Genomic DNA, 24,051 nt, shown 5'->3' with positions numbered 1-24,051 from the left:
ACCTAAGTCTAATTTTCTAATTTCTTATTTAGTATTTTGTTTGCAGTGCTTCCTGGGTGTAAACAAAAAAGAATTCCGAATTTTTTCGGAAGGTCAGTTCGGGCCAAAGGTGGGCCGCCCACAGGCTGTTGGCGTTTGGCGAGTCAAATTAAAATTCAGTTTATGGGGCCTGAAGAGTGGAAAGCTGAGGGCGTTATGTAAGCCTTTGTTTTGTGGGTGGGAAATGTAATAATTCCGAAATGACCCTCAAAGCACGTGGAAATAATTACGCAAGCGTTTCCACCGGGCCAGCGGTAAATTCAATTTGGCCTGGCTAAAGGGAAATCTGCCACTGCAGCGAAAATCTCGGGTCATCAATTTGCTATTCGGCATGGCTGCAAGGATGCGAAGGGTTGCAGCGACTCAACTACGCGAGACAAATTCCGTTTGGCAAAACATAAATCTGGCAGCCAAAACACACAGCTACCAGGTCGAAAAAAAGCAGCAAGAAAAGAAAAACAAACAAACAACGATATGAGAGAACAAACAAATAGTCAGAGATACGAGTGCGACTACAGATGCAGATACAGATACGGATCCGGATCCAGATACTCCTGCTGCAATCGCATGCAGGCATTCCGAAAACATTGGAGGACATGTGTAATTTCTCACGTGCAACTGCGGGGTATCCACCCGCGCCCTCCTGTAGATTCACCTCCTTTTTCACACAATGGGGAGGCGGAAGGACGCCAGCTGAAAACAAACAAAATGCCAAATGAAACAAACAATAAAAATGCTTGTATGTAGCAGCGAGCATAAAAGGAGAGTGCTTAAAAAATAATAGTAAATTACACAGACAAGCACCGGGCCAGGCCACGCCCCCCTGCTCTGCCCCTGCCCCCTGCCCCCGTCCGCTGGCATGCATGACAAGCTTGCGTTATTTTTGGGGCAAGCTGATTTAATCCCAGGCTGCAGAAGAAGCAAGGACGAGGGCAGGACGAGGTCCAGACGGGGGGCGTTGAAGGGTTAACGGTTTACTCACCTGTCCTGGCCCGAGCGCCACAATTTGCCACGCCACGCCCCACCTGCACCTGGCCGGGAATCCCAGGCTCATGGGCGGAGGTCTGGCTGGGAGATGGAAACTAGAAGGAGTCGACGGATTGCCCTACCGTTTCTCGGCTGCTCGCCTTTCTCGGCGTATTTAAATTCAAAGGGAATCCCTCTTTTGGCGGATTATATGCAATTTGCCCCAGAACTCAAATTGTTTTACTCGCCATTTGCGATATGGGAACTCGTGGCACAAGTGTTCCGTTTCTGATTATGCTAAATGAGATGATTTCGCCAAAGGAGGAGAGTGTGCTGTGCTGTGTGTCGTAGAGGTAAATGCAATTTGGCTGAAGTTGCTCATGACACACGAGTTTGGCATTCACTTTCAGCCAGCTTGCTGGAGCGTCTGCTCCATTATTATAAAATACTACAGAGCGTGTGCTCGATTTTTTCCAGCTTATCTCAGTGGCTTCGACGGGTGCAAATGGAATTTTATATGGTTCCAAAAATGTACCTCCCCCAGATTATATTATTTATTTCCTCCTATTTTCCTTTCTATCTCCCGGTTCGGTGAGTGTCCAGGGCCGGAGACTTATCCTCGACTGGGATACAAATGTTTTCATTAAGTTCGGTTTGTTTGGTGGTTTCCTTTGTGACTCGCTTTGTTCTCGGTCGCCATTGTGGTGTCCGTTGCCGCTTGCCCCACGGCCCCTGCAACGGCCCCTGCCACAGCCACCACCCACTCTTGTTGCCAAGCTGGAACACTAAACAATACAGCAAAATTACTTAATTTCATGTTGGTCTAATCAAGTTGCCATTGCCGAGTAGGTAAGCGACGAGTGTGTGGCTGGCACGGAACGTCCTCCGCACAAAGGTGGCCACCAGGAGCAGGAGCAGCAGCAGCAGCGGCTCGAGGGGAACGTATTCCTAGGGTGGGTGGGGGCAGCGGATGGCTGCCGGCTACCCTCAAAAATTGCGCCGTTGCCGAGCACCTTTAGCACGCCTACACTTCGAAAGAATTTTAAACGTTTTTTTGAAGAGTTTATGAAGTATAAGGGATAATTTCTTGATATTTCCTTCAGGGAACGTAGTTAAGAATAACTTGAGACTTTTATTTTGTAAACTGCTGTAATTCGTATTCTCAAACGTCAAAAAATAATAAATTACTTAAATGTTAAATCAGGTACCTTATTAAATCTCACCTTTTTATCTTTGCTTTTTTGCAATGTTAGCTTGACTGGGTTTTTAGAGCAAGCCTTCGCGTTAACTAGTTTTGCAACATATACAACTTTTTTGCTATAATACCATACAAATTTAAAAAAAGGACACTAGGGAAAAATATATTATTTAAAAGTTAAAACCGGTACAATATTAAATCTAACCTTTTTATCTCTGCTTTTTTCCAATGTTAGCTTGACTGGGTTTTTAGAGCAAGCCTCCGCGTTTTATCAGTGTACTCTGTCCGCTCGTGTGTGAGCCACAACGGAACGTTTAGTGGCCCCACTTATGCGGCAGAGCAAAAGGGAGAAAGAGCAGACGCAGACGTGGAATGGAAAGCCAAAAACAACATGAAATAGGTGGACAGCTAAACGCTGAGAAATGGGGCCAAACGCTAGAAGGCATTCAAGATTTTAGTGGGTCTTCAGCCAGGCTCATGTTAATTTCAAACTGTGTCAATGTCGGCTTCCGTTTCCTGCACACACACACTTGGACACACAGGACATAGCCCTTGGCCACTTGAGATGCAAACAGGTAAAAAGGCCACAAATTTAAACATTTGCCTACTCCAACACGCACCGTCGCTCCCACACACACCGGCACACCCGCACACACACAGGCAAAAAACAGGGCAGGCGGAACGAAACATTGGTAAAACGGTCATCTGCAATGAGCATCAGCTGCTGCCGGTGGAACAGCGAGAAAGTGGAACATGTCCTGGCTGCAGGACACCCGCTGAGTGTACCCAGCCGAAAAGCAGCAGGTTGTGGGCCAGAGAGCCAGGCAGCAGGACGAATGGACTGCTCCGGAGGCGCCTGATAAATTGGCAACGACATTTCAGCCAAAACTTGACAATTAACAGCTGAAATACATGAGCTGAATGTGTCTGCTTTGTGTAATTAAAAGCCGGGCAGACAGCCTGGAAATTGCTCGGCTTAAATGCTTTTTTCTAGCTGCTGTCGGTTGGTGGTCCACTCTTGGCCAAGATTGAATGCGCCACCAGAAATTATGCCGCCAAGTGCCGTCCTGCTGCCTTGATATTGCTGCAGCAGCAGCAGCAGCTGTTCCGGCTGCCTTCTTTGGGCCAAATTAACTTTAGCCAAGTTTAGCTCGCAGCCTATGTGTGTGTGTGTCTGGGTAGCCCTTTTGAGTGAGTGTGTGTTTGCGCTTTGGTTTATTGTGTGTGTGTCAAGGCTATGCTAAAAATTTGTCCACAACATTTGCACATTTTGATTTGTTATGTTGTGGTGCACTGCGAGAAAGACATTTATTTGGACGGCTGCCATAAAATATTTAGATTTATTGGGCTTGCTCGTGATGATGGTCGTGGAGGAGGCATTCCATAATACGGCTTTAATCCTTTTAATTAGTAAACTAAAATTAGATATCTATTTAAATTAAATATTAATAACTATTAAATTCAATATATGAGAATTATAAATGTGATGTTTTTAACAAAAAAACGTAAACGAAATCAATGTAAATAATCATATTCAACCATAATAATTTACTTTAAATACAACTTTTTTAAAACTGTGGCATTTGTGGATTTTTAAAAAAAATGTTGCATACAACTTTAAAACGATTCTAGAATGTTTACAACAAAAAAATGGTATTAAAAGTAAAAGTATATTATGAGTTATTTCATTTTTAAAAAATTTGTTTGAGAAGATATTAATCTTCTTCAAAGACGACGCAATCTTCAAATATTTCGAAAGGTAAAATGGTAAAAAACAAATCGAAATAGTGGTTCTTTGTATAAACCATTTCACTTTTAAGTGTTAACTTGAAGCAAGAACGGGAGAAGGGTGATAAACTTTTAATGTGAGCTTAGTGAAACATAGAGGACATTCCTTTCTCCCGACAATAACCCGGTAAGCCAGCAGCACATCCCTCAGTGTTTTTGACAGCCCAACCCAGGGCCTGGTAACCGTAACCCCCGGGCCCCTACATTGTATGCCGGCCGATAAGAAGCGTCATTTAATTACCAAAATAAAGTGCAGTCTGCGAGGGCAAGTGGCATAGCCCAGCATGGAGTTTTCTGCGAGTGTCAAATCCCAAAACAAACCCACGAGCAAATATGCCGCATGCTGATGCTGATGCTGATGCCTCTGCTCGTAACAGTGCACGTGGTGGCCAAAAAGCACACTGCACGCACACTGCTGCAGTCCCTGCACATACACACACACACGCACACACCATGACGGGGGCAGCGAAGTCGACTGCGACGGCGATAAGATAAAGCCCTGCGATGACATAGAGCACCCAGAGCACCAGCTTCTGCCGGCGCCGACTGCGACCACGACTGCGACTGCGACGTCGGCGCAGACGGGGAGCCCATATAAAAGCCGCTGGCTCGATGGCAACGAGCATCACAAGACGGCCAACCGCGTTGCCGAGCAGACGAGTGAGTCCAGGGTTCCGAAATCCGACGTCCGACAACCGACAACCGAAATCCAAGCCAGAACCAACGGTAAAGTTCCAACGTCCAGAAAGTGAGCGAGTGCACCTGTGTTTGTGTTAAGAGTTTCCGTTACAAGAATAATAATGCCGCAGAATTTTTCGAAAAACATACATTTCGAAAACCACCGACAAAAGAACAAGCCAAAGTAACGAGCACAAGTGGGCGCTGCTGGCTCAACAGGAACCAGAGCCCCAGTTTCCCTCGAGTGGGCAGATAGTTTGTGAAAGAGGTTTCTCGGGGTGGTGCTGTTGAACAGGGGGGAGGGAGGGGGTGCGAAAAACACAACCAGCCTCTCGACAATTTAACAACTGAAGAATATTCTTACTTGCCCACCTTGGGCTGCCATAATGAATTCATTGAAAGCCTGGCCAAAGTTTTGCGGGCCAAGCCAAGCCAAGGAAAAACGAGAGCCCGCTCCAAGGATCCTCGTCCTGTCAGTCAGCCAGTCTGTTTTTGGTCCTGCTGTTTGGCCAGGCATGCGTCGCTGGCCTTAGGCCGCGCATTGTCTGCTCCTTGGCTCCTCCGCGGCTGCAAATTAAATGTAAATTAATGCAAATTACACAAAATTACTGCGAGCCGGACGATGCAACAAAGGCAAGTGGGCACCGGGCAGATAGTGGACAACGGACAACGGAGAATTCCCGGAGCTGCATCAGCAGATAAAGAGCAAACGACGACGACGCCACTTGCATTGTCTATTATTTTAAATTGGCTGCGCAAATTTACGGCAGCACAAAAGTAATTAGCGACCGTTGAAAACTGTGCCAACTCGAATTGTGCATGAAGATGGGTGAGAATTGGAAAAGCGATTGGGATTGGGTCATTTGGTCGCTCGCATCATCGGGGGATTAGCAATCCGAATTCCGAGATATACTGCCCATGGCAGCCCAAATAAATATTTCTCCTAACCCGATTTGCATGCTGATGCAATCAAAACAATTACAATTAGTCCGCAAATCGACTGGCAAATCGATCAATCCCGAGTGTCGGCGTGTAGCATACTTTTCAGCACTGCTTCACAACTGTCAACTATGCGAAAGCCATGAATTGTCCCGCATTTTATTCAGTAATAATTTATGAGTACCCCCACCTGCCCTTGCCTCCCCCCCTGGGGATTTTGCATAACAAACATTGCAGGCCAAACAAAAAGAGTCAGTTTATGCAAATCAAATTGTGTTGATAAACGGCCAGAGGGGCGTTCTCTAATTTGATTGCCCAATAAATTGTCGAATCGAATCAGCCCGTTCCACATCTCGTGCGCCACTAAAAGTGCAATTAAAACACTGATGTCTTCATATTGAAATTTATAACTTCGCAGATGGCGATTTATGGCCGGAAAGGCGCATATAAAGCGCGAAAATATTTCCGCCATATTTCCATTATTAGAAACGCGTTGCAGACTCAAACAGAACCCAATTAACGAGCCTTCGGTGATGTTGGTTAATGTGGTCGCCTCGTGCCACAAAAGCCGACGCTGTTTTGCGGCTGGCAGCGCGTGGCTTTTATGCATTGGCGCATGAGTATTGGTAATTAATGGGAGGGCGGCGGCATAAATGCCCATGCGGCGGCACACGGCGTATGCGTAATGTGCTCGCGCGCCGAACGGAAACGGGAAAAACTGAGCTACAAATGGCATCGATGAATTCAATTTGCGCGCGTATTTAATTATTAATTTCGAGGATAAATAATCCGCACATCAGGCTATTAAAAGGCTTTAAATTTCCAGGGCCATTTCCAATTGCAAGTCGTAAGTGTCAGCAAAATGAGATTCCGGTGCATTGGCTTAAATTACATCTGCCAGCAGGTATTCAGGATTCCATATCGGTTGTGAAAAAAGCTATTATAACTTGGCTTTATAGGGCTATATTGTGAAATGGTTTTGCTACAGGGGGGCAGTTATTGAGTATTTAAGAATATTTATGCAAAAGAGGCCGTTCAAATTTTAAAACTTTTTGAAATTACTTGCAAGGTAGAAAGCCCTTCACACATAAAAAATCGAAAAAAGGGGAAATATTTATGATTAACATGTCCCTTAATATAAGGAATGCAAAATTTTAATCGAGGTTACCAATTTTTTTTCAAGTACAAATCCCTTTTTCATCCCTAAAATAGCTTTAAAATTAAAAACAATTGTGGAGACCTAAAGTAAAAAAACTTTGTTGTATTTAAAAATATGTCTTAAGTTTTGATTAAATTTACTTGCCCTTACCTCCTCGCTACGTGCCTGTATTTCAGGTGGAAAGGTCCTTGTAAAAAAGAGAGTCACGCAGTTTCAATTGGACATAAAATTGAAAAGGGCGAAAAATTGAATTTCACACTTTTTGTGTACTTTTATCCAGCTGAAGTGTGGATTATTTTTTTCATACATTTTTTATTTCGGTCCATGCACGCCCACTCCGAATTCACCTGATGTTAATTGACGCGCACGTAGGAAATTAATGAACTGTGACAGTCTGATTTATACGTAAATGTGTGTGCATTAAATGCTAAATGAACTTGACATCGGCTGCCGCAATGTGTGCAACCATCACAAAATCCCAATTATTAATAAATTAATTAAACAAGCGATTTACCTAGAAAAATAATTGTCAAAATTAATTTGTATTACAGCGAAATTTGTAAATTTAATTAACTTTACCATGGTGGCTTAAAACGAAGTCAGTTTTTGATAAGATTAATCGTTGCAACGGAAAATGTGTGGGAAGCTTAGTAGCTTATGCTTGTCAGATAAAGTTGTAAATATTATAAACTTTGCCCTTTTTTAATTGCCACAGTTTGTATCTATTACCATAATTTATAATGTTAATAAATATAACTTAATTGTTTAACTTTTTATACGTAACCCCATCATTTTTATACCCTTGCAGAGGGTATTATAATTTTGGTCAAAAGTGTGCAACGCAGTGAAGGAGACATCTCCGATCCTATAAAGTATATATATTCTTGATCAGGATCACCTCCTGAGTTGATATAGCCATGTCCGTCTGTCCGTCTGTCTGTTTCTACGCGAACTAGTCTCTCAGTTTTAAAGCTATCGGATTGAAACTTTGCACACACCCTTCTTTCCTTTGCACGAAGTATATAAGTCGGAACGGCCGGGATCGGCCGACTATATCCTATAGCTGCCATATAACTGATTGATCGGAAATGCCATAACTTTCGTGTTTGTAAAGTTAGGAAGTTGGGATTTTCTATGGGTTTTATATTTGGCCAATCAATCCGACCTACCAAATTTCATAAGGATCGGCCGACTATATCCTATAGCTGCCATATAACTGATTGATCGGAAATGCCATAACTTTGGTGTTTGTAAAGTTAGAAAGTTGGGATTTTCTATGGATTTTATTTTTGGCCAATCAATCCGACCTACCAAATTTCATAAGGATCGGCCGACTATATCCTATAGCTGCCATATAACTGAACGATTGGAAATGCCATAACTTTGTTGTTGTTAAAGTTAGGAAGTTCGGATTTTTTATGAGTATTAAGAATGCATCATATGAATAATTTTGGAGAATATAATTTACAGAGTATTCTGCAAGGGTATATCAACTTCGGCTCCGCCCGAAGTTAGCTTTCCTTTCTTGTTAATTGAACAGTTCGTTATATTTAACCCACTCACCTTCATCTAAATTGCCGAAGGCATTAAAACAATATTGATAATGTCCCTCAACCTCAAGTGGAATTACAATTTCAAGCCATCGCTTTCTTGGGTGGAGCAGCCTTGACTGCTAACAAAAACCAACCTTTCCGCCGTAATAATATAATAATATTAGCTCTAGTAAGAGCAAAATTTACCTGCACTTGACCGAATTCCTTTACGCCGTTTTGGATCGGATGCCTTATTTCAATTTGCCGCTCAGCAGCATATCCAATTGGCGACTCGGAGATATTCCATTTAATTTCATTTCCCAGGCAAACTGCATTTTTGCCAAAAGGAAGTGCTCCGCTTTTAGCCATCCGCCATCAGCCATCAGCCGTTGGCCATCGGCGCTTTTTTGGCCAACGGTATCCTTGTTGCCGTTGTCATGTTCATTGCATTCCACTTTCCACTTGACATCCTCGCAGCAATTTCCCTCTGTTGCGAAATTATGCTTTGGCAACCATAGTCGCTTCGAGCTGAGCTAAACAAATGGCAGTTTTTGGAGCGAGGGCTCGAGTGGATGCCGTCCCCGAAAGAAAACTAGGCAAATATTTACTATGTTTATGCGAAGACAATTTCAAAGATTGAAACTGCATTAGGAACAAGTGAAATCAACTGTTGAGGGTCATCAATTTACAATTTTATTTCGCAATTGTGATGTACATTTTCATTTTTGAAGTCTTTCATTGCTTTATGAATCAATATTCATATGGAACATTTCTAACTTTATGGAGTATTTATTTGTCAAAAATTAATTGACTGTTTTCCATTAAACAACAGGATTAATCAGAAATTCTATTAAGTCAAGATACCAAAATATATTTATATATGTTTTAGAGTATTAAAAAGTATATCGGAGACTTTGAAAAGTATGTAGCAAGTCGAAGGAGGCTTTTTTTGATCTCGATCGTTTGTCGAGTTGATCTTGCCACGTCCATTTGACTGTCAGTATGGACGTCGAGATCTAAAAAATTATACGGGGTAGTGATTTTTGTCTTAGCATGCGCAAATTCATTTTAAATTCCGAAACTATGTGACACATTGTAAAGTCCAGTTGTTAGATGGTATTTGTTTATTCGGCCATATCTCCTAACACATAAAATATTCTGCCAATCGACTAATAACATATGATTATACCATAATGACAGATGGCACCACATTCTTTTTTGTTTGCTGCGCCAAAATAATTTCAAATTGCGCCAGGGGCATATACGTTTTGACACTGTTAATAGAGTAAAGGGTATTTAATGGTCGTGGCACTCTTCCCAGATAAGCCCATTCATTAGACTTAACGAATAAATAAAATACTTTTTGCAGCTTAAAGAGCAATCTCGAATCATTTGAGATTCACGAAATAGCAGCCATAAACGTGGTAAATATGACGTTCTCGTTTAGAGGCAGTTAATGCAAACACGAATGCTTTCTGGCTTTCAGCGCTGGCAATGGCCTGGTCTGGTCTTTTGATGTTTGGGGCCTGTTTAGTGCGTCTGCTGCCGCCGAGATACATTCCACAATGCTTGCATATATGGTTCTGTCTAATTTAGCACATGGCCCTGCCTTGCAACTGGCTTCTGATTGAAGGTTAAATGAGCCATGAGCACCGTTCTCGGGGGGCGTGGTTGGGGGCAGTCTGAGCCAAAGCCATTGCCTGCATTTGTGTCGCTCTTAGCTCGGCATTCGAGCCACCCCTCTCCCCCAGGATGCATTTGCATTGCGCACAGCTCCTTCGCTCTCCCCGCATCCTTAGACGGTCCTGTTTTATTTCCTTTGGCTGAATTAGCTGGCATAAACTAAGCCAGTCAACTAGAGCAAACCCAATCCGTTTTCCTGCTGCTTCTGCCGGTTCTATTCTGCTGGCTTTGGTTTTAGTTCCATTCCTTTCCTTTCGCTTGCTTTCCTTGACTGTTATTTTTACGAGGCGACCTCCCCGGCAGCACCGCCCCTAATTGAGAGAAAACTTTAAACTTGAACGCAGTTTCGTTTCGAAATACACTTCATTTGCCATTTTATGCCATTCACGATGCTTGTGTAATTGTGTTTTTCGTTGTCATTGCAGTTTCCCATTTCCGGCTGCAACTGTGGAGAGCCAATAAAAGCGCAATAAAGAAAACAACCAGCGGCGAAAAAAAACACAATAATGTCGATCTCCGATTTCCGCAAAAAGAAGCTGCTCTTCCTGTTCAACGTGTTCTTCGGTGAGTATTTATCGGAATGATGAATGGCCGCAGCGAAAATGGAGTTGTTAAATGCAAACCGAACGAGCTGTCCATTTCAGGGGAGGAACGCCAGATTTATTGCCACTTCTGGGGCCCATTGCTGGAAAACTTTGATTAGCTTGCACTCCAAGTGCCAGAAGTTCTTTGATAGGATTAAAAAACACAAAACACGGCTGCTGCTGCTTCTGCTGGCCAGAGATAGGGAAATGGGGCATCCAGTAATAAAGTCGTAAAGCGAATGGCAGATATTAGCATGCAGTTCCGCTTTCGATTTAATCTCCTCCATCTGTTCCGTGCAGACAGCGCGTATACGTAATGTGGTGTTCCGACATCGCGTATACGTAAGTGCACGAAATCCACTCGAATACGTCGAGTGTATTACGCTCCATGTTTAATGCACAGAAGTGTTTGCTTGTCAGCGAAGTCAAACAAAACTTGCCAATTTAAAATTGAATTAAATGCAATGCAAATGCCAAAAGGAGCAACTTTTGAGGACAGTGCTCGCAAGTAGGCAACGCTGTGTGTGCTAAGGTTAAGTGCTTTTCAATTATGACTAATTCACCGGTGTGGTTGGCTCATCCCAGCCATATATCCTCCCACCAACTTGGCCCGTTGCCCGCCTTTCGACGGCAGCTGGTCAGGCAATAACAAAGGAGTAGCGCCGGAAAAAGGGTCATAAAACGCAAGCGCCAAACACTTGACACTGGCACTGAAGTGGCCATTTGCACACCGTTGCAAATGATTATGGTACGCCCGCATTGCCAAAAGCCAAATGCAGGGCTCGTGGGTGGGGGCACTTAGAAAAATGAACCCTAAAATATAGAAATTCGCCATTCGCTTATTTTAGTGTGCACCTCGCACACTTTTAAGTTCCTTTGCTAAAAGCTATGAAAGCGTTTTGAAAATGGGGTAATAACTGATAGGATCAAACATTTTAAAGACACTATTGATTTTATGTTGGAGTGGGGAAGCGGAAATAAAATATTAAAAACTTTTTTATTTACTATATATATTTTGATTGGATAGTATTGAGACAGAAGTGTAGCAGAATTATAAAAAACAATTTTCAATTACTATTAGTTCATTCAGTTTTTGATCCTTCTGAATTCAGTTCAAATCGGGCGCATTTATATGCATAATTTTTGAAATTTAACAGAGATTTTTCTGAGTGTGGTAGAGATATCCACGAGGTAGAGTAGTGACAGTTAGGCTGTGCAATTCCGTTGATGTTCGCACTACCATCACCGCCGACCGGAACTGTGTCGCAGCCTGCCAAAATATCCGTACATTGTTCATCGCCCTATTCGTTATTTTTTGGCTCTTTTTCGCCTTCTCTGTTTGGTTTTGTGGCCCCGACTGACCAATGCAAACAATGCGGGACAACAACATGCAATTTACGCCGACTGCCTCCAAAATAACAACAATGCCCATAATGCGTGTCGCAACAGATGTGAACCAAAGCGGCGAAATCGACGTTAAGGACTTCGAGCTGGCCATCGAGGTAAGTGGAGCGGAAATGGTGCTAGCAAAAAAGCAAGCAGAAATTTGAATATATTTTTGAGGAGTGCATGCGAGAAATGCTGGCAACTATATCAACAAAAGCGCTGCGCAAATGCTGCAAATGTTTTTGCCCGCTTTGCATGAAGTTTTTTGCCAACCGATAACTCAATTTGCGAGTGCCGCGCTGACTGTTATTGTTTCTGCCAATTGCAGCGCGTCTGCCAACTGCGCGGCTGGCAGAAGGACACGCCGAAGAACAAGGAGACGTACGACCTGATGATGGAAATCTGGACTGGCCTGCGCTCCAAGGCGGACAAGGACAACGACGGACAGGTGAGTTCCACACGTCGCCCTCCCCCTTCCCCCGTCGAGTTGCAAAGGCAACTACATGTCAAGTGATTCGGTTTTTGTCTGGCTCCATTGTCAGTGCCAAAAGTGCTGAAATCCATGGACTGCACTCGATGCCATTGTGGCAGCAGCTGACAAGTGTGCAGGACACCCCACATCCGACACCCACACCCACACCAACACTAACACACTCACACACACATTACGACGTCCTTCGCTGGCACAGACAACGCAAAAAACGGAAGAGAAATTCCGTTCATAAATTTCCCTTTTTATTGGTGCGGAATGCCGAGAGGGGTAAACAAATTCCCTGCCAGCGGGCGGAAATTGAATTGTGAATTATTTGAGCAGTGCATTCAGAATTCCGGCCGGGTACTCCTTGCCACCAACTTTCTTCTCATTACGAGCGAAGACCAACTTTGTCCCAGACTGCAGGTCTCCCTTTGCCTGGGATAATCGCATTGCAAGTGCAGCAAATTAAATTATAATCCGGCCCAGCACATAGTTCAATATCAACAAACGGCGACCAAAACCCGCAACAATGCGATACAAAGCGAACAGAAATTGAAATGTCAGACCGACAAAACCTCGGCTTAATTCTATTGGCGCGTTCCAAGGGTTACGGGTTTGCTGGTTTACTGGTTTACTGGTCTACTGGTATTTTGTGCGCAACTAAGCCCGATGAGGTAGTGGAACTTCGGCTGCCACAAAGCCACAAAAGTTCTGGCCACCGGCCAAGGAACTTGATGGAGTTTGCTGCCAAAATATGCCAAATACCCGCTATTGTTAGCCCGCCTTTGTGGCAGTCGGCTTAAGATTTATTGTTCACTTTGCGCAGCAATCCAAGTCGGAGAACGTGCCGTGACACGGGCCCAAATTAGACGGAAAGGAGCTGCAGCTCGATAGACTACGCATCCGAGGGTCACGGATCTGGGCCAACTTTCGATTGAGTCTGCGGCCATAAACATAAAAGTGTGCAGTTAGTTCGAATTGCTGTTTAGAGTTCCCGGCGGGGTGGACTGCCAATTGGCATTACAAGTGGTCCCGGCCAGATACAACCCTCGCACTTATTTATGGCCGTATTAAAACATGCCAAAACGTAACGGCTGGCCACAATTAATGGGATGGGGTGCTGGTACTGGTGCTGGACTGGAACTGGTGCCTCGTGAAAGGCGGTCAGCCAAGTTGGTCAAGGCGATGTTGCGGTAATTGCCTTGTTTGGTATTGGCAGCCAGAAAATGTTAATATCGCATCACTAGATAGCATAAATTACACACCCAAAAGCAGCGTAGTCATGGACATGGGCTGTTTTATGGGGAATCTCCGCCCGAGGCGGCACCTACTAATGGGCTTTTCAGCACGGGGCGGGATGCATAAATGCATAAATCTGGGGCTACGGCTTCTAATCCGCAATCTCGACGCTCCATCCTTTATGGCCGTTCCAGGTCAGCGTCGACGAGTGGTGCAACATGTGGGACGCCTACGCGAAGGACCCCAGCAGCGTGATGGACTGGCAGAACGCCTACATGAACTTCATGTTCGACCTGGAGGACGCCTCGCACGACGGCGGCATCGACGTGACCGAGTTCACGCTGGTCTGCTCCAGCTACGGCCTGGAGAAGACCGAGTGCGAGGAGGCGTTCGGGAAGATGGCCCAGGGGCAGGGCGAGGTCACCCGGGAGCAGTTCGCCGCCTTGTGGAAGGAGTACTTCGCCGCCGAGGACGTGAACGCGCCGGGCAACTTCATCTTCGGCAAGACCAGCTTCTAAGACCCAGCCAAGAGCTCCGACACTGGCCATACTGAACAAATGCAACAAGTGAAATTATTATTAAACTAAATATAATATATCTATTATCGACACGGGAGGCGGGCGATCGGACCTCGATCCTCCCGACTTGATGCTCCCTCGTTGTTAGTTGAGTGTTGTTTTCTCTCCAAGAATCTCAAGTTTTGCCCAATTCAATGTTCTAATTTAGTAGCGTAATCTGTCTGTAACCTATTTATACTTTATATACCAAGGCTTCGAGTAACGTGCAAGCCGGAGTATCTCTACACATACATATATATGCAAAAGTGTACCTTTACGAACTACGACTATATCTAGCAATGATATCAATTACGAGGTAGGATCCCGCACAGATCCGTATCAATGTGGTGCGTAAATTAAATCAATTAAACTGTCAAATTGTTATGTGTGTGTAGTCGTCGTTTATCGTCTCGCATCTATGGCGTATAAATTTAAATGTAAATGTAAAGTGTTCCAAGAAATTACAATAATAAAATCAAAGTATCTACACGAATCTCGTCCCTCACTTGTTGCTGGCCTGGTAATTTCGATTTATAATGGCGCTCAATGGTTGGGGAAGGGTGGGAGACGCATCAGGTGCGATTTAATCAACGTGTGTCCGGCAATTTATGAACATTAAGGATAAAGTGGTTCTTGCTGGTCGATGTCTAGCAAACTAACTTTGCAGCTCTTGGGATCTCTTAGTTTACGCCCTCCCCCACTCATGCAACACTTAAATGGAAAATACCGTGTGAATTAGCTGTGACCGTCAACTGTTTTCCAGTAAAGGGATATTTTTCCAGTATCTTAACTCCTGTGGCACTGTGTTAAATGTTTGCGAAAGGAACATTACAAAATAAAGATTTTTAATTGTGTCCACGATCGAATAAGTTTTTCCAAACGAATTTTCTGTTGACCCTCCAAATATAAATTATTTTTGTTAGTATATGTATATTCAGGATAAAACTATAAATATGGACCAAAAAACAAAACATTTTCACGGGTTTTTTGAAGTGATTTTTAGCTATATGTACCCTAATGGTATGGCCATGGCTTGCCCAAGTTTTTGTTTTTTAAATAAATGTTTTCTGAAACCACCTCAAATTATGCAACAAGAGAACAGAGGAATGTTTTTGTTGACCAATAAATTTAAATTATGGAAGTTCAACTGTATTAAGCAGAATTTAAACTTGGCAGGAACTGAGAAAGCTTGGATGAAACAGTAGCTAAAATGAGTAAATGTGCCAGTTTTTTATGGACTTTCTAGTTTTGGTTGTAAAGAATAATAAGCAGACTTTTCTGTAGGTGTAATGCCATAAGTACACGATTTTGATTGTAATTAGGAGAATCCAGTTGTTCTCCGGGAAAACTTGCAGTCGATTGTAAACCCAAGACTGAAAATCGATTCCTCATGACTTAAAATTTCAATTGTTTCCGAAAAAACGCCAGAAAAACCTCAAAAGAGCCGTTACCCCCACAGCGCAAGTGGCGACATCTAGCTCTGAAGTTTGAAATTATACATGACATGCGTGTTACATACATGGCTTCAAAACGAAGCGTTCACACTGCTGTTGCAATAAAAGATAGCTTAGCACCGATAAAATAAAATTAAATAATATATTTCTATTTATTTATTTTCTTATGAATCAAAATGTAGTTAAAAAATATATAGTTACTAGATACCGCAAGCATAATTTAATAAATGCGGTCACCCTGATCGCTGTGCGACTTATGCGTCCCCAGTGTAAACACAGTTTACACATCTTTTTAAACCAATCTGGCAACTCCCATTGCAAACATCTGGTTCTCTTCTTCCTTACCGGCATTAAGTTCACAACATTTTTAGTAAACATTTACAAATTCATATATTTTATAAAACATGACCAATATTGTGCAGTATATTGTCGTCCGGAGTGATTTGCGTTCAGCGCTTAGTTGGCCAATGGGCGCGGTCATCGCCCAGTGCTGCCATGCAACAGCGGCCGTTATACACTTAAATTCAGAAGATGCGGACACCGTGGCCTATTTGAAAGATCTGGACAACATGCATAAGGTGGTACTGGAGGTAAGACATTACGTTTATTCCCTAACAATCTTCATAAACATATCAAAAGTATTTCATTTTCCTGCTATTTGCCAAAAAAAAGAAACAAAAGATTTTGGATAATCTGTTTTTATCCAAATATAAGCTCAAAAATAATTATTGCATTAAATGGATATCAGTCTAAAAATATTAAATTAATCTCCATATTTCCAGGCAAAAGATGAGGCAGCCCTAGTGAAGCTGAGTGAAAAGTTGAAGGAAAATGAGATTAAGCACAAGTTGTGGATCGAACAACCCGAGAATATTCCAACCTGCATCGCATTGAAACCCTATGTAAAGGATACAGTTCATAAATATGTTAAACACTTTAAGCTCTTAAAGGAATAAGGAGTGCTAAAAAATAGTGCCTTTGATTAGATTAAGCCTCATACTTTTATATTCTATCAAAGTCGTACATAACTTTTTGGTACATTTTTCTAATAAACTACATGTATACTGATCCAGCTAGTCATGATTTCCTTCCCCAAGACCAGTAAATACATCGTCAGATTAACAAAAATATAATTTAAACAAATAAATAAAAAATAATACCTAAAAAAAAGGAACGTAACAAGGTCGAACTCTAAAGGTCTACTTTAAGCATGGTCTTCTCCTTCAGGATCGTTGTTAACCGCCTTGAGATGAGCGGACATCGCTTAACTTTTAACTGACGCAGCCCGCAAAGCGTTTTGGCCAACTCGACGACGATCTCGTCGGAGAGATGTGGCGAATCGCTGAGGTCCAGCAGCTCCAAGGCGTTAAGCTTTCGCAACTGCCTCAGTTCATTCGCCTCAAAGTCCTGATTGCGTAAAATCAAAGTTCGCAGTTCCTTGAGCTGGGTAATGATCGTCAACCCGCGCGCATCCACGAAACTAGGTCCAGCCTGCCGGAACTCGAGATGCCGCAGTGAATCCAATTCCACGAGGGCTAACAGCAGCGAGTTGTTCACCTGGTAGGGTGCGGGCTCCAAGGGCACGGCGCGAAGGACCAAGGTGCGCAGACGGGACAGCCCGCCCAGCTGCGGCTCGTCCATGTACGGACACACCGTAACCTCGAGCACCTCCAGCAGCGGACAGCTCTCAACCAGATCGCGGTAGACATGCTCATCCGTGGCCTGGAAATCATCTACAAACTCATCCATCCACTCGAGATTGAAGTTGCGCTGCCGAATCTGCGGGCAGCGCAGCTCGCGGAGAAGGGGCAGAGCTCCTAGATAGCGAAGACGGGAGGGCTCTAGGTTTTCGCAGCCCGACAGGTTTAAGACCTCCACTGAAACTGGCAGATCCCCCAAGGTATTTCCCTGAAAACCCTGATTCTCTCGGAGATCTAAAACTTTTAGCTCTGTGAGCGATTGCAAGTCGATAAGATCCCGATCTATAAGGTCGCAACGGCGTAGAGAGAGATCGGTGATTTTATGCAAGCCATTGCGACCTTTGAAAAGGGCACTCATTTGCGGGGGGGTAATTGGAATGCGATAGAAAGAAAGCTCGGTCAGATTCGGGCAGCTCACGCCTAGGAGCTGGACAAATAATTTGAAATGCGGCCAACGCGGGTGCAGTGGGCCACCTTCCAAGCGATGAACGTGCTCTCCGGAAAGGCGCATCAATTGCTTGATGTTCCATTCCGTCAACTGGCAGACCTCCTCCATATGGATAACATGACACGTACGCTGCGATTCTAGTTCGTAAATCGCCTAAACCTCTGGCAACTGGAGGCAAAGTTGAGACGAGAATCCAGAGGCAGATAGTCGAGCACCTTACGCCAAACGTCGTCGACGATGGGCAGATAGTCAGCACTCACCATGCCCGGTTCCTCTTTCTCCGGCGGTTGATCCCAGGTGCTACTGGCCTGCAAGAACAACTCATTGCCATCCAGATTGTGTTTCAGGCAGTACAAAGCTTTGGATGCTTGGGTGGCCTCTTCAAAGAGCACCGATCCGCGCAGCTCAACCACATCCCACTGGATCTCCTGTACAGATCCGAAACTCGAGAAATGCCTTACAAGACGCTGCGTTGTGAGTCGCGAGTTCGCAGAGATTTTCACCCGTCGCACTGCTTTTCGATCCTCGGTGTATGCCACACCATTCTCGACGTAAAAGTTCCTGAGACGTGGCTTTGAAATGCGCCACATCCTGTTTGCTTTCGTTTGTGTATTCAACTTATTTGTTTGTATTATTTATCTAAAGGTATTAATGGCTTGTTCATGTGGGTTGTACTGAATTGAGTCCCGGACTTACGTAAGAGTTTGTTTTCTTTGAGTGCTATTTCCCATTTTTTAGATAATTGTCAAGTTTACACTTGTTCTTTAAAAGTATCTGAAAATAGGAATATTAGGATGCATTAAATAACTATAATTTCATATCCTTTCTGGCTAAATATTCTGATTAAGAAACACACATCTTAGTTTTTATCGACTTTTATTTTTTTTTAGTTTTTTCCTTTTAATAGTGTTTTCTTGTAAAAAATAGCTGGGTTCTTGCTTATGGTATTCGAAATCGCCGTAGAAGTAGCTGCAGTAGATACAATTTATATAGTAGTAGGTAAAGTAGAACTATAATTAGAGGTTGCGACGTCAGGGAGCCGGCATCGCCGAACTGGAGGCAACCTGGAGCAATTTGGCACAGATGCAGGTACAGATTATACAGTGTTTATGGTAGGATGTTTCTATGCGATGTGTGTGGTAGCTATAGTGCTGTCCGATGTCTACAGTTAACAATAACAAGTTACTAAAATTAAGACCAAGCGCTTAGATTCGTCTGGGTATTGCGGGACCACGCCTCCGTGCTGCAGTCGCTGAGGGGCGTTCGGCGGCAATTAGTGTTTGGAGCGCGGATGCTGCAGCGCATTAAGCTCGTCCTTGAGCCACGCCTGCCAGTTTTCCTGCGAGGGGCGAGAGAGAAGTTCAGCCGGAAACGGCCGGAGTTGGATGAGAGAATTCGATAGAGAGCCAGGAGGACCCGTCACCAAGCTAAGCCAGTGTGTGTGTGTGTTAGCCAAGGATAATTGTGTGCGTGTGCGTGTGCTTGTGCGTGGAAGAGAGGGGTGAGCAGAGGGTTAAGGACAGAGATAGAGTATGCTAATAGCATCTACTTTGCAAAACCGTTAGAAGCAGCAGCCACTTGGCATTTGTTAGCGCTAATTGCAAATGTCAACAGAGCGAAACAGATCCAGGATTCGCAGCGGAAATCGGAAATGCTTAACTAGTCCTGTGCCCGTGTCTGTGTCTGTATGTGTGTGTGTGTGTTGGTGTGGGTGGTAGGTGGTGGGTGTTCGCTGGTTGGGGATTGAGAGTTTGGGGGGTTGGAAGGTTCTTAGGTTCTTGTGTTCGCCATTTGCTCGGCTGGCTGCCTGCTTCCTTTTCACTCATTGTTATGCAAATTATCCTGATATTCATCATATTCGTTTTCATTATCCTCCGCCTGCTCGTCCTCCTCCTCCTCCTCCTGCTCGTAATCGCTGGCGTTGCTTTCCGGCTGCGTTACATCGGGCAAATAATCCTTGTGCACGGGCGTCGAGATGATTGGCTCCTGTGTTTGGTGTTCGTGTGTTCGTGTTTTGTTTGCCAGTGTGTTAGTGTTAGTGTTAGTGTGTATGTGTGTGTGTGTGCGAAAGCAAAAGTTAGTTAACCAACTTGGACAACAACAAGATACTACCAAGTAGATGGAGGCCACGAGTGGCGCATGCAAAGTACCAACGATCAACTTTCCGACAGCCAATTGGGGATGCACAGAAAAAAAACAATGTCAGCTCTTTAAAGAGACTTTTGATCTTAGTTTACATATATTTTGGAGGAGAGAAAAAGGGTTAACTCTCTCCAAGAAATAATATTATTACGACTTAGTTGTGATAATGTTAAGTTAAAAAGAAGTCAAATTAAGGAATGTTTAAATTGCCTAACATTTCAGAGGTCCTCATTGGGAAAATGCAAATGTATAATGGTTGATATAATAATAACAAATAAATTCAGGTATGACTAAGAAATGTATGAAATTCTATTACCGAATGGATCTATTTTTTGCTGAAGTGAAGACCAATAGTAAGTGGAAAGTAAAGTACTTAATTCCTTAAGATCAAAAGTGTTAATTTAAAAGTAAGTATAATAAGTATCAGCTCTTTTCTGATATGATGTAATGGCTGGTTAACCCTCAATCAACATTATTTTTTTCTGTGCACTTAAGGGGGTGGGGGGTGTGTGGCTTTTAGTCGATAACGAATAACGCATGCTAACCTTTGGCGGCCGCCATCCGCAGCCGGGCAGCGGCAGCCCGTCGGCGCCGAGGGGGCAGGGGGCGTCCAGTCCGGGCACGCCCTGCTCGCCCTTGTCGCCACGATCTCCTTTGCGTCCCCGCTTGCCGGGCGGGCCGGCATCCCCTCTGGAGCCCTGCTCCCCGCGCGGCCCCTCCTGCCCGGGAATGCCATCCGTGCCCTTTTGTTTGGTGGGTCAGTTATCCGTAGGTGTGGTGCAGTGGGGGTGAGTGGGTGGGTGTCAGGGGTCAGGGGTCACGGGTCAGAGGTGGTTGGGGATGTTCGAGAGATGTGCATATAGGTAGTGAACGACGCCAAGAAAGAAAGATACGCATGCAAACAGAGGTAAAAACAATGAAAAGGAGAGAGAGAGAGAAGACACGAATTATTTAAAATTAGCAACCACACGGAGTTGAAGAGCTGTTCTACGGAAATGTCCTAGGGAATGCTGCAGATGCTTACCGGCAGACCCGGATCTCCGCGCTCCCCCTTGTGGCCCGTCTCGCCCTGGGCGCCCTGCGAACACAGAAAACAGATCGGTTATTACCATATTGTTTTCACATCGGCGGTTGATTTTGGGGAAAATACCTTCATGCCATCCAAGCCCGGAGGACCCTGCAGCAAATGAAAGAGAAACAAAGAATGGGAAAGCGTGTGGTTAGCAGAGCGGCGGGAAATCGAAAACCTGCCTCGCAAATGAGGGTTAGTGTCCTGCTGCGGACTTTGTTTGTTTAGTAAAAAACCATCACTTTATTGGAAATGCATAATTAATTCGAAAATTATGTTAGTTTCATTTAGCCATTTTACAATTCGGTCATTCTGCCGTTTTAATTCGCACATGCTACGGCAAATAATTACCAGAATTCACATTCATATTTATTTTATTCGAATCATACATTTGAAATGCAGCAGCACGGATAAAAATATTGTATTTCGTGGTTGTGATGGCATAATGCACTCGCACATCGGCATTTGGTATATGCATGTATGTATATAGACATAAATACACGTAAATATATATATATATTTGTATATTTTTTCGTTTGCAAACTCTTCTTGTTTATTGGGTAATTAACAAATTTACACTTACAATTATTGTTAGCGGCTTATTAGGGGCTTAACCTTTTTACGTCTCCTCAATTATAGTTATTTATAGGTTAATGTTAGGGTTTAATCGCGAAAACACAATTAATTATTCTAGCCTATGAATCGAGAAAGTTGAGTTCGTAGTTAGTTAGTGAAGAAATCTAGAGCGTACAGAGTAAGTATTAGAGAGCGAGATGCAAGTAAACACGTTGAGAGGTAAAAACAGCTAGAAAAATTAATAATTATTTATGTTTAAGTTCCGTTCTTTACCGAAGCGTATGTACACGTTGGGGTTGTTTGACATTTAGTGGATTAAATGAAAATTGACATGCAAATTGCCTGTGTATTCTGTTTTCCATTTGGGGATTATTACAACAACGAGACACATCTAATTGAAAACAAATTGACATATTCTTTCTGATTTTCGATGCCGTTTGCTGTTCGAGTAAACTTTAAAGCTGCAAACATTGCCATTTGCCGTTTGCCATTTGCATATTCAATAATTCCCATTCAATTTTTATGGGCCTTGTTGTCGATGCGGAAGTATTCTGGGCTGGGGCTGTCAAATGGCAGTATATACTTTTATTATCATATTTCCATGGCATTATTTCATTTGCATTGATTATGTTTGATTTTCAGGCCGATTTACTCGTTCTTTGCCTAGTTTGAGCGTTGAAATTGAAAATGCTGCATACATGCTCGTTAATGTTAATTTATGCTTGCATTTCTTTTGTATAAATAGAGTGGTTTGCGTTACTTTGTTTGAGATGTCCATGAAACCAATAGGATACATACTCGTGGTAAGATTATGTATTTATTGTTGATATTTCGCATTTCAGGAGAGAATACTCCAGTTTCACAGCTTTTCCGAGCTGGTTTTAAATTTGAAAGCATTGATTTTTCGACCATAGAATTCAACTTTAGCCTAACTAGTTTCTGCTCTTTCGCTTGATTTATTAAAGTTTTTATTAACACTGAAACATATGCACAATTGGGTTGGATAGCTCTTTGTTATGAATATACGAGTACATTGCCTTGTATGTATGTATAAATCTCTTTAATATGGGCTGTGTATACATAAGTAACTAAACAATATCTATGACTTGTAGACACTAGTGCACTTTGCATTTGTGGAAATCGAGAGAGATCTGGATGAAAATATCTTACAATTCTGTTGTGTTGCCACCTTAATTAGCACAATTCCCTATTTAAACACACACTAACTGGGTTCTTGCGCTCAGCTTTGTGTTTCACATTGCAGCTTCGGCAATAATGCTTTGTATGAACGAGTACTTTTTAAATATTCAGACAAAGCCAATGGACGGCACCTTAGACAATGCAGGATGCAGCAGGAGCAAAAAAGGCGATTGTTGCGATTGATCTGATTAAGCAGGTAATTAAGTCACTTATGGCCAATTGCAAGCGATTGCGACTTGGTTTCGGCATAATCCAGCAATTAGTGCTTCGCACTCAGCGAAACACTTGATATCCATGCGAAATCCCACCCACCGCACGCTGTTTTCACGTACCACGGTGCGTATGATTTATGCATTTTCAAGCGGCTTTTATGCTCCTCCTGCAATTGCTTCCCACAGAGCGGCGGCGAATGAAATGCAATTAAAATATTTGCATTGCATATTTGCTAGTTGGTTTGTTGTGCGGATGTGTGTTGTGTGACATGTGGATGTGGATGTGGGTGTATGTTCAAAGTGTGTTAGTTGATTCGATTGATTGATGTTTGTAAATACGCTTCTATAGACACACACGTTTGTTTGCGCTATTTGATTGTATACATAAATACTTATTTGACTCTTGGGGCATTTTAAATGATATGAATATTAATTTTTTCTCATGCGGGTGGAGGGGGTTCGGTTCCTTGCCTTGTGCAATTAATTGATTTGCTTACTCGGCACTGACATGCTGCTATTTCGAATTTGATTTTCTGTACATGGGTGCGTGTTTGTACAAATTGAGATACATATACACTGCCATATACACATTTAAATATATATATATATATAGACGATAACTGAGCACATTTGACAAGCGTTGCGCGGCTTCTTAACTTTGAACATTGTTTTGCTTTGATTAAATTGGATTTCCCTTCTTCAAATGTTTCTTTAGGACTTTCTGTTCGAGTGTGTGTGTGTGAGAGTGTCGGTGTGGGTGGTGTGCGTGTGTTTTGGATGGTTTTATTTTTAAGTCGCATTTCATTTAGACTTTGGCGCAATGTGTGCTGGTTATTATTTAATAGAGACTGCCTTTAACTAGTTGTGGTATTAGTAGTCGCCCCACACCTGTTCCAAGTAGAAAGAAAGAAAGATGAGAACACACAATAAGGTTAGTTAAACGTTTAGTAACGTGATTCACAACAACGAAAAGTAACGAAAGTAAGGAAAGCCGGGAGGGTTACGACTAGCTAAGCGGGATAATAAC

At 43.2% G+C, this 24,051-nt stretch overlaps 4 protein-coding genes across 13 annotated transcripts in view; 2 read left to right on the top strand and 2 right to left on the bottom strand.

The window, feature by feature from the left end:
- Positions 1-4,616: 4,616 nt before the first annotated feature.
- LOC108053538 (calexcitin-2) lies at positions 4,617-14,716 on the top strand. Its single transcript, XM_017136233.2, has 5 exons — positions 4,617-4,717; positions 10,408-10,546; positions 12,016-12,068; positions 12,281-12,400; positions 13,861-14,716. The coding sequence occupies exons 2-5, from the start codon at positions 10,489-10,491 to the stop codon at positions 14,182-14,184; spliced, it is 555 nt and encodes a 184-aa protein (XP_016991722.1). The 5' UTR covers positions 4,617-4,717; positions 10,408-10,488; the 3' UTR covers positions 14,185-14,716.
- Positions 14,717-16,009: 1,293 nt separating this feature from the next.
- Positions 16,010-16,745, top strand: LOC108053537 (putative peptidyl-tRNA hydrolase PTRHD1). The gene is made up of 2 exons (XM_017136232.2): positions 16,010-16,267; positions 16,460-16,745. Exons 1-2 carry the CDS (start codon positions 16,082-16,084, stop codon positions 16,631-16,633), a joined length of 360 nt encoding a protein of 119 aa, XP_016991721.1. The 5' UTR covers positions 16,010-16,081; the 3' UTR covers positions 16,634-16,745.
- A 110-nt stretch (positions 16,746-16,855) lies between these two features.
- Positions 16,856-18,543, bottom strand: LOC108053535. The gene is given in 3 exon segments (XM_017136230.2): positions 16,856-17,980; positions 17,983-18,464; positions 18,522-18,543. Coding segments are annotated over 2 exon segments (1,545 nt in total). The 5' UTR covers positions 18,416-18,464; positions 18,522-18,543; the 3' UTR covers positions 16,856-16,868.
- Positions 18,544-18,684: 141 nt separating this feature from the next.
- LOC108053534 (collagen alpha chain CG42342) overlaps positions 18,685-24,051 on the bottom strand; it is a 73,725-nt gene continuing 68,358 nt past the window's right edge. For 3 of the 10 annotated variants that reach the window (XM_044457328.1, XM_044457330.1, XM_044457331.1), the window contains 4 exons: positions 21,118-21,144; positions 20,992-21,045; positions 20,513-20,710; positions 19,057-19,811 (listed from right to left, as the gene is read on the bottom strand). In XM_044457328.1, the coding sequence (XP_044313263.1) occupies positions 19,644-19,811; positions 20,513-20,710; positions 20,992-21,045; positions 21,118-21,144 (447 nt within the window). In that variant the 3' untranslated portion in view covers positions 19,057-19,643. The other 7 variants (XM_044457329.1, XM_044457332.1, XM_044457333.1 and 4 more) reach the window with 3 other exon arrangements.

The sequence above is a fragment of the Drosophila rhopaloa genome, unplaced genomic scaffold (assembly GCF_018152115.1).
Source record: "Drosophila rhopaloa isolate 14029-0021.01 unplaced genomic scaffold, ASM1815211v1 contig_155, whole genome shotgun sequence".
Lineage (NCBI taxonomy): Eukaryota > Metazoa > Arthropoda > Insecta > Diptera > Drosophilidae > Drosophila > Drosophila rhopaloa.
The sequence above is the reverse complement of the archived record's forward strand: the minus strand, read 5'-3'. Positions and strand labels throughout refer to the sequence as shown.